Here is a 16,602-nt window from a genome sequence, read left to right on the forward strand (position 1 = left end):
TGTATCTGAGGCCTAAAATGGTCGAGACGTTTTTTACGACAGCAATTTTAAATGCAACGATGCATGCATGTGAGACCTGTGCTTGCCTACATCGTCTGGGCCATGCGCCGCATGTTTGCTCTCTAAAACCACTTTTGTGGTCTTTTGGACATTTGGTGTTTTGGGGTTGTAGTTGCATGTATGGCATTCTTGTTGTGGCTGGGCTTGTTATGGACCATAAACATCAGTGTCACCAGTGCGATTGATACTAATTGAATAGGTTAATTTATGGGGATGGTTTGTGCATTATACTGTATGTATTAGATAGGCCTGAGGTGTTACTTGAGAGATTTTGTTTTGGTGTGTCTCGGCCTGTGTCTTGCAGTTTGATGCAGTGGGTTTTAGACAGTAGCCTACAGTGGACCAGATAGACTTTCTGCTGATTTAAATAATTAGCTAATTATATAATGTAATTGCCTCAGCTGTTGTTTCATGTTGAGATGATGTTCATTTAAATGTGTGGTCTCACCATATGGTGGGTGATGTATAGCAATCTCAGAAACCCATTCTGGTATTATACATTTTGTTTATTTCATATCTGATAATATCAGTAATCAGTACAGGTTTCGCTTACCTGAATACAATTGTAGGCTTACAAAATTAGATGCTCTGACTTTGCTTTAGTTTCTTTGATTTAAGTGAGTGAGAGAAGTTTGTGACTTTACAGAATATATTTTGTAACTTTAGGATTATGTTTACTGAACCTTAATGATTACAAACACAAGTTCATATGTTTGTTTTATTACCAAAACGAACACAGTATTAAAAATGAAAATTCTCTCATAATTTACTCACCATCATGCCACCCCAAATGTGTGTGACTTTCTTTTATCTGTTGAACTCAGATTAAGAGTTTTAGAAGAATTTCTCAGCTCTTTTGGTCCATACAAATCAAGTGAATGGGTGCCACATTTTGAAGCTCCTGAAAAAAGTAATCCATAAGTTTCCAGTGGTTAAATCTATATCTTCAGAAGTGATGTGATAGGTGTGGGTGTGAAGCAGGTCACTGTCACATTCTTGTGTTTTTGGTGATCCACTTGTTTCATACATATTGGCCCCTACTGGGCAGGGAGAAGAATTGCAAGCAAAAAGGGACATATATTGATCTGTTTCTCTCACCCACACCTATCTTATCACTTCTGAAGATATGGATTAAAACACTAGAGTCATATGGATTACTTTTATGATGCCTTTATGTGCTTTTTGGTGTGTAAAATTTTGACACCCATTCATTTGCATTGTATGGTATGAAAAACCATAATGTTCTGCAGAAGAAAGTAATACACATCTAGAATGGCATGAGAGTGAGAAAATTACCGAACGATATAGGTTTTTTAATGCCCGATGCCAATATCCAGAGAGCAGGGTGTCCGATAGGCTGATGCGATGTTGATATAACACAAAATGTAATATAGTAAATTACACTCACTGGTGGCCGAAAGTTTGGAATAATGTACAGATTTTGCTCTTATGTGTTGGAATTGGTACTTATTCACCAAAGTGGCATTCAACTGATCACATTGTATAGTCAGGACATTAATAATGTGAAAATTTACTATTACAATTTGAAAAACATTTTCAGAACTTCTTAAACTACTTCAAAGAGTTTCTATCAAAAAATCCTCATATGCAGCAATGACAGCTTTGCAGATCCTTGGCATTCTAGCTGTCAGTTTGTCCAGATAATCGGGTGACATTTCACCCCACACTTCCTGTAGCACTTGCCATAGTCTTGTCTGTCACTTCTCACGCACTAGGGTTGCAGCGGTATTACCGGTTTCACGATATACCATGGTATGATATACCATTTGCTAATGTACGGTATTGATAAAAAAAATGCAACCGGATGGAGAATCTCACATGTGCGTGCGCATCACCTTTCCTCCTTGTCTGCCTGTCAGACTTGTCAACTTGCGTCTCACACACACACATGCAGCGAGAAGCGAGGCGAGGGGGTCTGACATAAGTGAGTGTGTGAGATAAAGCAGTGTTTCTCAATTGGTCTATTCGGACTGGGTCACGGACAGCAGGGAAAGAACAATGCCATGGTTCTCCCATTGAAGATATTTCGGCGGCGGCCCAAGTGATAGCCTATTTAGGACTGCCAAGCCAGATTTAATGATGCACGTGCGTGCAACAACTGGGCATCTCTCAATATTGTAGAGCGCAAACCTCAAAACTGATGTGACCAATTACAATTCTAGTGAGACTTTTCTAGTTGAAAGCGTTACGGAGGAAGTCAAATCGAACCTCTCAAACAGCAGCAGCCCTGACATGCCAAACAGCACTGAGGAGGAAAAGAGCGTCACTGTGCTATGCACCAAAACAAATTTGTTTCACGATTTTACATGAGTAAAATTAACTGTTATATTTTGTCAAGTTGTTATAGTTTCATATTAAATCATTTAAAGGTAGAATCTATTAGACCTCATTTTGTATCAACAGTGGCAGTAGTTAAAGTTTCAAGATGTGTTTCAGCTAGCATTATTTTTCATAATTACTATAATTTGTTATTATTATTACTATTATTTAAGACTAGCACACTGACCTAACCATGGTAATGAGGAGCCTTTCCTCCTGCAATATGTGTGTTCTGTTTGAATTATGTTTGAAATTAGGAAACAGACGGGATAATAATGGGCTCATATAAGTATATATGCTCTTACATTTTTAAAAGGGGGAAGAGAAAACTTCATGTAGATTTTGTTGTTGACATCAACAACAAAAATAAAGTCACTGTTACGATGCAGGAGGAGGCAGACCAGGAGTTGGATCCAAATGCAGTGACTTTATTTAACAACGGTGAAAACTAACGGACAAAACACAAACAAAGGAAATACCCGCGATGGGGAAACAAAATGCAAACACGGAAAACATGAAAGGCAGAACCGGCAGGATGAACACGAGGAAGAGCACGAAGACAGGCGTCCACAAACATCAACGATAGACAAGGGAATGGAGAACAAACAGGGTATATATACACTGGATACAAGATGATGACAAACTACAATCAGGTGAGCACAATGACACACGGCTGGCAGTGATGAGTGCTGGGGATCATGGGAAATGTAGTTTTAACACGAAGACAGTGAAACACAGGCGGACAACAAGGAAAACGTGACATGGACTGTGAACAGAGACGGGAGAAACAGAAAACACGGGACAGACAACAAGGGATCATAACATAGGCCCCCCTCAAAAGGACTGGATTCCAGACGGTCCTAGAGGGGAAAAGACCCACAAGAACAACAAGAAAAAATGACCAAGGAGTGAGGGGGTAGACCCGGGGGGAAAACAGATGAAGGGGGGCACAAGGGACACAGAGACAGACCAAGGAGATACAAGGGACAATTAGACAGACCAAAGGGAGGCAAGACAGGCAATCCCAGGGGGCAACGTGGGGCAGATAGACAGTCCGGGGGGCAACGAGGGGCAGGCAGGAAGTCCAGGGGGGCACAGAGGGCAGGCAGGAAGTCCAATGGGGTACAAAGGGCAGGTAGGAAGTCCAAGGGGGCACAGAGGGCAGGCAGGAGGTCCAGGGGGCACAGAGGGCATGCAGGAAGTCCTGAGGGGCACAGAGGGCAAGGACAGGTTCAGGTGGTCTGGGAGCTGGCCACTGGGCAAGGACAGGTTTGGGGGGCCTGGGAGGAGGCCACCGGACAGGGACTGGGTCAGGGGGCCTGGGAAGAGGCCACAGGACTGGGACTGGGTCAGGAGGTCTGGGGGGAGGCCACAGGACGAGAACAGGGTCAGGAGGCCTGGGAGGAGGCCACAGGACAGGGACTGGGTCAGGGGGCCTGGGAAGAGGCCACAGGACTGGGACTGGGTCAGGAGGTCTGGGAAGAGGCCACAGGACAGGGACTGGGTCAAGAGGTCTGGGAAGAGGCCACAGGACGGGAACAGGGTCAGGAGGCCCGGGAGGAGGCCACAGGACAGGGACTGGGTCAGGAGGCCTGGGAGGAGGCCACAGGACAGGGACTAGGTCAGGGGTCCGGGGAGAAGGCCACACTAAGGGGACAGGTTTGGGTGGCCCGGGAGCTGGCCACAAGGCAAAGGCCGGTTCAGGGGACCTGGGAGGTGGCCATCGGACAGGGACAGGCCCAGGAGGCCTGGGAGGCAGCCTCAGGACAGGGCCAGGTCCCGGAGGCAGAGCTGAGAGGGGCTCTGGAGACGAAGCTGTGGGAGGTTCTGGAGGCGGAGCCAAGAGAGGCGGACCCATGGAAAGCTCTGGAGGAGCAGGGGGCAGAGCTGAGGGAGGTTCTGGGAGCTCAGGAGGCAGAGCTGAGGGAGGCTCTGGAGGCTCATGAGGGGGAGCTGAGGGAGGCTCAGGAGGCGAAGCCGTAGGAGGCTCAGGGGACGGAGCTGAGGAAGGCCCAGGAGACGGAGCCGAGGATGGCTCAGGAGGTGGAGCCGAGGGCGGTGGCATCGCAGGAGGCTCCAGAGGCGAAGCTCTGGGAGGCTCAGGGAGAAGAGCCGTAGGAGGCTCTGGAGGCAGATCCCTAGAAGGCTCTGGAGTCTCTGGGAGCAGAGCCGTAGGAGGCTCGGGAGGCGGAGCCGTAGGAGGCTCGGGAAGCGGAGCCGTAGGAGGCTCTGAGGGCAGAGCCGTCAAAGGCCTGGGTGGCTCGAGAGGCGGAGCCGCAGGAGGCCTGGGAGGCGGAGCCGTAGGAGGCTCGGGAGGCTCTGAGGGCAGAGCCGTCGAAGGCTTGGGTGGCTCGAGAGGCGGAGCCGCAGGAGGCGGAGCCGTAGGAGGCCCGAGAGGCTCCAAGGGCGGAGCCGCAGGAGGCGAGCTAGGAGGCCCGGAGGCTCGAGGCGAGCGCCGGAGGTGGCTCGTAGGAGGCTCTAGAGGCGGAGGCTTGGAAGGCTCTGGAGGTGGAGCCGAGGGAGGCTCAGGAGGTGGAGCCGAGGGAGGCTCAGGAGGCGGAGCCGAGGAAGGTGGCGCCGTAGGGGCCTTTAGGGGCGGAGCCGCAGGAGGCTCGGGAGGCGGAGCCGTAGGAGGCTCGAGTGACTTGAGGGGCGGAGCCCTGGAAGGCTCAGGAAGCTTGAGGGGCGGAGCCCTAGAAAGTTCTGGAGTCTCTGGGAGCAGAGCCGTAGGAGGCTCTGGAGGCGGAGCCCTGGAAGACTCGAGAGGAGAAGCCCTGAGTGGCTCGAGAGGTTCGAGAGGCGGAGCTCTGAAAGGCTCGAGAAACTTGTGAGGCGGGGTCCTGGGAGGCTCGGGAAGCTCGAGGCGGAGCCCAGGAAGACTCGAGAGGCTTGAGAGGCGGAGCCCTGGAAGGCTCTAGAGGCTCTGAAGGCGGAGCTCTGGAAAGCTCGGGAGGTGGAGCTCTGGAAAGCTCGGGAGGCGGAGCTCTGGAAAGCTCGGGAGGCGGAGCTCTGGAACGCTCGGGAGGCTCGGAAGGCGGAGCTCTGGAAAGCTTGGGAGGCGGAGCTCTGGAAAGCTCGGGAGGCTCGGAAGGCGGAGCTCTGGAAAGCTCGGGAGGCGGAGGTCTGGAAAGCTCGGGAGGCGGAGGTCTGGAAAGCTCGGGAGGCAGAGGCCTGGAAAGCTCAGGAAGTGTTGGGTCTTGGACGGTAGAAGCCACAGACGCTGGCTCTGGGACAGTAGAGGCTACAGGCGCTGGCTCTGGGACGGTAGAGGCTACAGGCGCTGACCGTGGCAGGCGTGGGCTCTGGCTCGCTGACCGTGGCAGGCGTGGGCCCTGGCTCGCTGACCGTGGCAGGCGTGGGCCCTGGCTCGCTGACCGTGGCAGGCGTGGGCTCTGGCTCGCTGACCGTGGCAGGCGTGGGTTGGGAGGCGGAAGCCCTCCTTCTCTTCCTCCTTCGGGCGGACGAAGTTGGCAGCGCTGGCACGTTGGTCCGGGTAGGTAGGGGCTCAGGTTCGACAGCGTACTCCCTCCACGGGTGGTCTCCGGGTTTCAGCGCCTCTCTCCGCCGGGATGACGGTAACCCGACCCAGTAGATGGTCCTCAGGGCGTCGTCGTCGAACCCGGTGTGGATGGCGACCGTGGAGAAGAGTCGTGAGTACTCGCGGAGGGGAAGATTTGCCTGGGCCAGTTCAAGGAAAACCGCTGCTAGATCCATAGGTGGTCTATCGTTCTGTTACGAAGCAGGAGGAGGCAGACAAGGAGTTGGATCCAAATGCAGTGACTTTATTTAACAACGGTGAAAACTAACGGACAAAACACAAACAAAGGAAATACCCGCGATGGGGAAACAAAACGCAAACACGGAAAACATGAAAGGCTGAACCGGCAGGATGAACCGGCAGGATGAACCGGCAGGATGAACCGGCAGGATGAACCGGCAGGATGAACACGAAGACAGGCATCCACAAACATCAACGATAGACAAGGGAATGGAGAACAAACAGGGTATATATACACTGGATACAAGATGATGACAAACTACAATCAGGTGAGCACAATGACACACGGCTGGCAGTGATGAGTGCTGGGGATCATGAGAAATGTAGTTTTAACACGAAGACAGTGAAACACGGGGTGGACAACAAGGAAAACGTGATATGGACTGTGAACAGAGACGGGAGAAACAGAAAACATGGGACAGACAACAAGGGATCATAACAGTCACGATGTATGTCCTTGTACTGGAAAACCATGAACAAAACTATGCAACATAAAAGGAAATGCAACCCAGGATACATTAAATACAGGTTATGTTTAATCTATGGCAGGTCGACACTTGATTTCAAATGTAAAATCTGTCCTGAAGCAAAACCAGTTGAGAACCACTGAGTTAAAGGGACAGACAGGAGCAGTCTGGCCTGACTGTTATGCACCTACAGTATATGTTAATTATTAATTATCATAGGACATTAATTTAAAAGCTGATGTTATTTTTCATTTAGTTAATTTAACATGTAAACTAACATGCTTTAGTTATATAACATGTTATGGTTGCATGATCATTTTTATCATGTTTATAATTCAGTTTATTATTATAATTCTGTTAGCGTTCTTATTTATTTATTTATTTTTTCAAAAGGGAGACTTGGTTTCAAGTTTCGAATCCCACTTTGATATATTAAAAGTACAAATTTCCTTCCGAAACAGCTAAATCTGTACATTATTCCAAACATTTGGCCGCCAGTGTAAATATACAGCACCATCACTGTTAAAAAAAGTAATTTTTGATCAAATCTAGACAGGCCCCATTTCCCGCAGCCATCTCTCCAACACCTTATTGTTGAGTAATTATGCTAAATTGCTAATTTTGTACTAGAAAATCACTTGCCTTTATATCAAACACAGCTGAAAGCTATTTTTATTAAATGAAGCTTAACATTGTCTTTTGTTTGTTTTTGAATTGCCACAGTAGCATGTCAAACATCAGTTCTTATTGAGTGTAATCTCTATTAAGTTATTTAAAAAAATCCTTATCCATTAATCACAAATGACTGGACAAAATATGGAAAAGAGTAGGAACCCTGAATTAAGAAGTTCGTGGATTTCATTGCTTATAGTTTTGAAGCCTCCTATCTGCACTCTCTCTCTCTGCTTGATTCTGGAGTGGACATGTTGAATTGTAGCAGCATTGGCATCACTCCTGCATTATGCTTTGCACTCTGTAATAAAGTTTAGGAAACCGTGCCAGTAGAAGCTGACTGATGCTTTGCGAGATCACATAGATGTCTTATGAGTGAGGACATATTATTTGACTACAGACAAAGTAGTAATGGCATTTATTTCATTCTTTGTTTGTGAGAAAGACAGAGATGGAGAGAAAGAGAACTTAAGCGTATAAGAATAGGGGACATCTTGACCTTTGAATCAAGATGACAAATTGAGCAACTTTAAAATGTTTTGATGTGAGTGCTTTATTTCCAGGTTTTCTTAGATTCATGATCCTTCACAGTATTTAAAAAAGTGTAATATTAAAAATTATCTTATTATTCAGTAAAATGCCTGGAACACCTGATTGTGGTGATTGTATGTAGACTGTGTCCTACTCTCTGAAGGTCATGCATCAGTGAGCAGGAAGCCATGTGAACAGCAGTTTAGAGTGCGGCTATTCAGGACAACAGGACACTGCCCAAATCTGAAGAGAAGCTCTTCATTTATGTTTTGAATGTGTTTGATTTGACATGAAATCTATGTGACCCTATTTACTCTCTTATTAGAACTATTTCAGCCTGATCTCATGACAAATTTATGATCAAGGCCACATTTTTGCAAACCAAAATTACGTGTTGTATTACTCGTTTGGTTGCAGTTTCCCAGTGAATTGTCCAGCGGGGAACACCAAAAGTGATTAAAATTATGTTGTAATCAGACATTGGTTTTAAGGGCAATATTAGATGGAGGTTTTAATGAGTACAATGTACTTCCCTTACCTAAAACTTTAGCCTAAACCTAACCAATAGTGTCCTTAAAGCAAATGAGAGGTTAGCAAAACAGTCATCTTTACCCTTAACCAACATCTACCCTAAATAATGATGTTTTAAAAGCAAATGTGGCATGAAAGGCACATTTCCTAAAGCAACCACATCAGTTCATGTCAGTTCTATGACACTTCATTCTCATGGGTCAGCTTGACTTGTGTGCTTGACTTGTCTCGAGCCATTTACATATGAATCCAAAGCCAATACTCTATCAGGTGAGCTACCATGCAAGCTAATCACATTGAAATAAGTGTGTGGGTGTCCTTACAAAAAATCAAAAGTTCTGGCAAACTTGACACAATTTTGCCACTCATTATTTTGACATGCAAATGAGCTTGTGATTCGCCGCAAATGTTTGCTATAAGTTTGCAGTCACTGTTAGTGGTGAACCTGCAGCAAACCTTTGGCAACAATGGGAAATGTGCCATAAGTTTGCAGCAATGCTTATTTGCATTTAAAAATAATCAGTGGTGAATTCGCAGCAAATTTGCCATGAACTCTACATTTTTGTAAGAGTGGGTCTGTAATACAAGTGTTAAAATGTGTAGTTTTTCAAATTGTGTTTTAGAGTAAAAGTGTTTCAGTATCATAACGTAGCAAAATATGAGTGAAAGAGCAAAAAAGAATTAGCTATTGTAGTCATGATTTGTGTGAAGCACAGTTGTTGTAGTGCCTCTAGTGTTCATTTCACCAGGAAACTGCAGCAAAAGACATAAAAGTCAGTTTGCACAAACATTGTTTTAGTACTAGAGTTATACATATGATCAGGTTGTTTTCAACCCCTCCCCTCCAACAATCTGTCATATAGGGACCACTTTGTATAATCCAATAAATTCCTGCTAAATTAAATCAAGTCCATGTGTGCAGTACCATGGAATACTTCAGTACAAAGGTATTGCCATCTGATGTCATCACTGTAGCGCAGTACGTTTCTGTGAGGAAAGTTTTGCATTGCAGCAAGTCTCTATCACTCTCTCTTACTGAAAAAAGTTTATCCATCAATCTGTGCCATATTTACTCTGGTTCTAAACCAAACATGAGGATTTAACCAAAGGTCCACCAAGATTACCAAGAGCACACAACCCCAGTTACACACATAGGTTATTGTTCATATTCAGACACTGTGCTGTCAGGACTCCATGACTGAGCATTCAGTTATAAGTGGTCTTCTCATGTTTCAAGGGGAAGGAGAGTGACATTTAAACTTGGCACTGAGAGCAAGGGGAAAGAATGAAAGGCTTGGAGTGGCTCTGTTTGTCCATAGCAATATAGCGAAGTGACTGACGATTCTTTTATTCTCTCTTTCTTTGTTGTTTTCCTCAGATAAGCTGTTTGGGAAGCGTCTGCTGCATGCGGGGAGACACATCATGTCCCATAAATCCTGGATGAAGACAGTGCCCACAGAGAACTGTGACGTCCTTATGACTTTTCCAGGTACCTCAAATCTATTACTCTTTCTCTCTCTGTCTCTTTCTCTCCCACCCCACCCCCATCCTCATTTTCTTCTCTATTTTCTCACATTGCATTTATTTTTTATTTGACACTGTACCTTTTATAGCATTAATCGCATCACTATTAATATTGCTTATACAGAGGTTTAGGGATTTGAACAAACCTGTAAACCTATGTATTAAATTTTATAAAGATTATAATTTTATTATCTTCCCTGAGATCCACTGATTATGTCAGTTCGAATTTTTGCACCAAAACTGTCATAGTTTAGTAATGAATGATAATTTTTCCACCCTGTCTCTGGCCCTCAAACTCTTAAACGGCAATGTAAATGGCCACTGTTATGATTGGCTAACATCGTGCAGCCCCTCAAATACAGCCATAAAAAACTAAATTGAAACTAAATTGGAAGAGAATAGACAAGCTCTCCACAACATTATAAAACTACATTTCAGCGTTTACACATAACGCACATCAAACACATTGCTTCCAAATACAGAATATTAAACATTTCACTCAAACATAGCAGCAACATAACTATCAAACAGTCATGACATGAAATATTTATGAATGAAAGTGTTTACTCATGGTTTTGCGGTCAAGTCCAAGTTTAACTGCCCCATTCTTCAATAACAGTTCCTTTGCAAAGCTTGAATCATATTATGACTGGTTCACAAGCACAAATGCTGATTTTAGCCGCACAATCACAGTACATAGCATGGTAAAACCTGACGCACACACATTGGTGCACTGAGGCACAGATCGCCAGAAGTACATCGATAAGGTCAAAGACGTCTTGTTTACATACACCAAAATTGAAAAATAGCACAAATGGACACAAGAACAGCAATACTCACAGCAGCTGAATGAAGCTGAAGTCTCTTTTGCTGAGTTGTAACTTGACACCACGTCTTTTAAAAGCAGCACGATGAGCATGACAATGGTCGAAGACGTCTGTCTAATGTGTATCAAATCAGGCTCTTAATGTGAAAAGGAGGAAGTGGGGACCGGGTGAACAATCCACGTCAGACATTTAATGAACACTGTTCAGTTTGTAACAAAAGCTTACTTTTCAGCATCACATTTAATACACATGCTGCTTTTCAGCAGACACGTTCAACATAAAGACACACACGGACAGATTTGTGCATCTCTCTCACGAACTGCAGCTCCAGCTCCACCTTATCCCTCTCCCAGCTGATTGCGATCATTCTCCCTCAGCCATCCCTCATCGCTCGGTCACACCCCCCCCTGCTTGCCACGGCATGCTAAATGGAGAACAAAAATAAAAAATAGTCACCTTTTTGGTGTTCAGGAATAGTTGGTCACACTAGGCCTGTCTCTCTCCCTCTCTGTTTACGATCTGAACAGCAGTGGGCGGGGTCCAAGTGTGCGATGGCACATGTTATGGGGTGTGTACATACAACTGAGCAATATCTTGCGACATCCCAAACACACAGTTTTGAAAATGAGATGTTTCATCAGGGTGGAAGCAATAAATTCTCTATTTAGACTGGGTAGGAAGTTTTGAGTTCTAAAATGTACAATATGTTTTTATAGTATTTATATACTCTTATATGTCTAAATATCATGGAAAATTAGATTTTCCATTTCATGACCCCTTTAAACTCTGGTGTGTAACTCATCCTGTGCCAGTTGTGCTAGACATGAATGATACCTCAAATCATGCAACTTGTTGAGGAGAGGTTTGCTATTACTTGAAGGATTAGACTTGATGATTTTTTGCTTGGCAGATAATAATGCGGCTCACATAAATGTATATTATTTGAGGGGCCTGACCCATATCTAGAGATACCAGAAAATCATAGAGACTTGGGGGTGGACTACTGTAAGCAACCACCTGGCAACCACCAAGAACACCCTTGCAAAACACTAAAAACCAATCGGAAAACCTGAGCAACATGATAAAAATGGCTAACATCGCTAACAGCATCATTAATATAATTCAGTCCTGTGAATTGGTCCTTTGTGCAGGCATAAAGATATGCAACACATTGTGGCTTGGTTATTCTGCTAAAAGACCAGCAAATGTATCAGATGTTGGTTCACATCAAGGGATGCTGGCTAGATCATATTTAGAGCGCTGCATATTTTTGGCTGCCAAAACCACCAAATTTAAAAGCTCACCTTATACACGTACAGTGTGCTAATTGCAAAACATTGATATTTTATTACATTTTTTAAGAACCCTTTTTCTGCTGGATTGCATTATTGTGTAATGTTGCATAATGGAGATGTAATAATGTATAATGGAGAGCAGCACAGGAGTGTTTACAATTGTCTTCATGTAGACAGCACAGATGACCACACGCTGCTCTGGCTTCTGAACCACATACGGCTCGGCATTCCAGAACTCATCATCCAGATCCGACATCACAAACACACCAGAATGTACGCCTTCTTCGTTACGGCCACATATGAAAAGTAAGAGAGGGAGTGGGAGCGTATAGCTTCTAAGTGGTCTGTCCTCTTTGTTTATGAATTATTTCTTCATGTTTGTGTAATTATGACTGTGTAATCCGCATAAAAATGTAAAGGCCCTGAAGTATTATATGGCTGTGAATTAAAAGCATGTTAATTCAAATAAATAAATAAAATAAATAAAAGGCAGAAGAGTTAAGTAGATACTAGTTTGATGTTTATTGTCATGTTCAAACACTGCTCTTAAAAGAGCGCCTGAGAAGTATAATGCATCAAGACAATGGATCGTTTACTAAATGGATAGTTGACATTAACCCTTTAATGCCTACATTGGGTCTTTAGTGACCTAGAACCTCATTCCACCACCTTAACCTCATCCATTTTTTGGAGTAATGCCCCACTTCTTTAGTAATCCTCAACCTTTCTCTTATGAATCATCTACCAATAATAAAAAGCACTGCTTTCACTGCTTGTCATGTCAGCTACCAAAAAACAAATAGAAAATGTTCTGGAATGAGACGATTGTTTTACACTCGAATCAGGCACCTCCATGTTTACTGTTTTAAACAGTTGGTTAGTCTCTAGCTTCAGTTTGGTATTAAGGCTGTTGTATTTTTTGTTGTGTCTTCAGTCTTTTACGAGGGGCTGAAGAGATGGGACTGCAGAAAGCTGTGAAGCCGGAGTTTGGTAGCGGCTCTCGCAGTTTCTCCTGTGAGGAAGACTACATCTATGAGAATATTGAAAGTGAACTCTGTTTCTTCACCTCGCAGGTCCTTCAATATACTGAGCATCAGAGATTTGACTTGCTTGTGTAACTTTGTTAAAATAACTTTAACTGTGTTAAACGGTGAGGTAAATGTGGGGTAGTATGTCAACAATCTAAAGAACCATTGTTCTTTTTAGAAATTGTACACTTTTTCTTCAAAGAATTGAGACATTTCACTGTGCTTGGCTTTGTATTTTTATTTTACATGCAGAAATAAACCCTATTCGTTGCTTTATCGCAGGAACGTCAGGGTATAATCAAATACTGGCTGGACAATCTCAGAGCTAAACAGGGCGAGGCCCTTCACAATATTCACTTCCTGGAAGGGCAGCCAATCAGTGAGTTCTTCTATTTAGACTTCCTGACAGCCCTGAGAAGTGTGTGCCTGAACTGTACCAGTGGCCTGTATGTATGTATACAGTACGTAATCCACACCTGTGCGATATTTGTGTATCGTTGTCTGGATGGAGTTTTATTGTGCAGGCTTTTTATGTTGCTCGTGACAGATATGTAGTCAAAGTTCTAGAAAAGGAAGATTTTAACAAAGTTTTGAATACCTGTTCATGTTTTGTGTGTGTGTTAGTGAGCGTGCACTGTGTGTGTATGTTCCAGTTGCCGAGCTGACAGCGCGAGGTGTGATCCAGCGGGTCTTCCCACTTCATGAGCAAAGGATTCTGGGGCAGCTGATGAAGTCATGGGTGCAGGCGGTGTGCGAAAAACAACCATTGGGTTAGTAGTAGTTATAAACAGGTTTTCAAAACTGAAGGATACTTTTGTTATAATTTGTGTTGTGTTTGCTGGTTTTGCTGTAAATTAAAAGGTGGTATTTGGCTATTATGGCCAGTGTTGGGAGGGTTACTTTTGAAATGTATTCCACTACAGATTACAGAATACATGCTGTAAAATGTAATTTTACACAAGGTTTATTTCTATTTCTTGTGCTCCAAACTTACTTCAAAAGTACTTCTCTGTCTGCTCATAAGAAAGTGTTTCACCGCTGTTCAAATGAACTTTGGATCGCATCATTTATATGTATAAATGTTTTTCATCCAAAAGGACTAAATATTAAATGAAAAAAATGACAATAAAATGCTAAGTAATCTCTTCAGTAATCAAAATACTTTTTGAATGTAACTGTACTGTAATTACCAATTATTTAAATTGTAACTGTAGTGGAATACAGTTACTTATATTTTGTATTTTAAATACATAATCCTGTTACATGTATTCCGTTACACACCAACCCTGTTTAAATACCCTGTTTAAATACCCAGTTTAAATACCCAGTTTAAATACCCAGTTCAACATACCTGAATGTTTTGTAATGTTGTCTTTAGCACTTTTGTTGTTGTTCAAAATAATTTTCTAGCCAAAATATGTGATGCATAACAATTTGTCTTCATTCCTTTTGTTTTCCGTGTTAGATGATATTTGTGACTATTTTGGGGTAAAAATTGCCATGTACTTTGCCTGGCTGGGTTTCTACACCACCTCCATGATGTATCCAGCTGTTATTGGCTTTGTACTGTGGATGCTCACAGAATCAGATCAGGTATTGAAACGCCTCTGCATTCTTACCATATGACTCTTAAAGGAATAGTAGAACTAATATGAAAATTCTCTCATCATCATGGAAAAATAAATAGGACTACCTTACTTGTTTCATGCAAGTGCTGTCACTCACAGACACAGGGGAATGGACAAGTTAGGGACTGTTCATGCCGAATGTGTTTTTGCACAGTCCTGTGCTGTTTTTCAATTGTTTTCCTATGTAAACACATGATGGATGGACGTCTTTGACCGTTGCACCCCATCCCGCTGTTTCTTCAGCGTCTCGTGCAGGACACCTGCATTTTGTAGACATGTGTCAAGTTAAAAAGGACTTGCATCACGAGACACCTGCATTCTGTTTCATTTGTTACCCTGCATCTAGCTTGTTTTTAGCACAAGTGTCAGAAAGATTTGACATTCTGAAGAAAGGTCTTCATATGAACGTTCATCTAATGGTACGGGTGGGGGGAGGGGTCACACCATCTTGGATGGGGTCGGGTTCAGTCTTCATTTTAAGACGTGTACAGACCTCTAGTCAAGTTGCATCACGTCATGTTTGAAGTCAATGAAGGTAGGGTTACAAGACACAAGAGAACCAATAATATCTGATGTCACTGATGTGCCCTTTTTGAATGAACGCGACAGCAAAGGGTGACATTTTCAGAAATATTTACAATTCTGCAAATAACCCCTTTTGTGTTCCACGTAAGAAATAAAATAGTACAGATTTGGAACAATATGAGGGTGTGTATGTAATTTATAGTTTAAATTTTTCTGTAAACTATGTTTTACAGAAACTCAGTTATGTAACCCTCAAATATGTGGGAAGATATGTTTGTATTTGTGTCAACCACTGTTCATATTCCATATATCTGACTGATTGATATTCCTACGACTGTCCTCTCAGACCAGCAGGGACATCTGTTGTGTGGTGTTTGCTCTCTTTAATGTGGTGTGGGCCACACTGTTCCTGGAGCGCTGGAAACGCAGAGGGGCGGAGCTCGCATATAAGTGGGGTACACTGGACACCCCAGCAGAGTCACTGGAGGAACCTAGACCTCAATTCAGGGTAATTACAGTGTCATAAATACATCTTATATTGGTCCTGATCTGTTTATTTTTAAAAGAGAGAAAAATAATTGAATCGCTCTTTTAATCTCTTTTTCTCTTTTTTTGACTCTTACATAATCTTTGGATCAGGGTGTAAAGCGGTGCAGTCCAGTGACAGGCTATGAAGAGTTTTATTACCCCCCGTGGAGGAGGAGAGTGTTCAGATGGCTTGTCAGCTTTCCTGTCTGTATTTTATGCCTTTGCTTTGTATTTCTGGCCATGCTCATCTGCTTTGAGCTTCAGGTGAGTTATACACCCAAACACATGTACTCATATATCCACAGTTTCGTGAATAACTACTGGGCAGCACCATAAGGATTGTAATTGCCGATGGTCTCCATAAGAAACTACCAATATGAGCATTACAAAAGGAGAGCATTAACTGTTTTAAATGTTAGTTGGATTATAAATGAGTTCAGGCTCAACTTGTGAAGTTGTTGGCTGTCATAACAACTTGAAGTAACATACTACATAACATACATAGCTTCACATCATCCACCCTCTCCTTAAACTTTGATGAATGAGAAACAATTATCGAGACGCTCTAAAGTCTAAAGCACTGTGGAGCCACATGCTTTTATTGACAATTTTTACAAAGTTGATATGCTAAACATGACATTATCCACTATGAATATACGCAGATGCAAGTGAAAACAATGGAGACAGGAAAACGAAAAAGTCGTCCATCATGAATCGTGAAATTCTTCAATTCCACGAATCACATTTTGTAGTATTAACAATAATAGCAGTTTTTTCTTTGTCCCTTGAGCAGTGGCGAATTCTCAGGGCCAGCAAAGCCTTCTCAGCTGGCCTAACATGCCAAATAAATAAATATTTTCAATCATCT

The 16,602-nt window shown here is 43.3% G+C and overlaps 1 protein-coding gene across 1 annotated transcript in view; it reads left to right on the forward strand.

Annotated features, from left to right (window-relative positions):
• The window catches only part of LOC127632322 (anoctamin-8-like), a 39,952-nt gene that overhangs the window by 586 nt on the left and 22,764 nt on the right, over nucleotides 1-16,602 (forward strand). The window contains exons 2-9 of the mRNA XM_052110845.1: nucleotides 9,758-9,868; nucleotides 12,199-12,331; nucleotides 12,960-13,098; nucleotides 13,336-13,432; nucleotides 13,707-13,823; nucleotides 14,519-14,646; nucleotides 15,553-15,714; nucleotides 15,846-15,998. Coding sequence (XP_051966805.1) covers nucleotides 9,758-9,868; nucleotides 12,199-12,331; nucleotides 12,960-13,098; nucleotides 13,336-13,432; nucleotides 13,707-13,823; nucleotides 14,519-14,646; nucleotides 15,553-15,714; nucleotides 15,846-15,998 — 1,040 coding nt within the window. The remainder of the gene's footprint in view (nucleotides 1-9,757; nucleotides 9,869-12,198; nucleotides 12,332-12,959; nucleotides 13,099-13,335; nucleotides 13,433-13,706; nucleotides 13,824-14,518; nucleotides 14,647-15,552; nucleotides 15,715-15,845; nucleotides 15,999-16,602) is intronic.

The sequence above is a fragment of the Xyrauchen texanus genome, chromosome 39, assembly GCF_025860055.1.
Source record: "Xyrauchen texanus isolate HMW12.3.18 chromosome 39, RBS_HiC_50CHRs, whole genome shotgun sequence".
In the NCBI taxonomy this organism is placed as follows: domain Eukaryota; kingdom Metazoa; phylum Chordata; class Actinopteri; order Cypriniformes; family Catostomidae; genus Xyrauchen; species Xyrauchen texanus.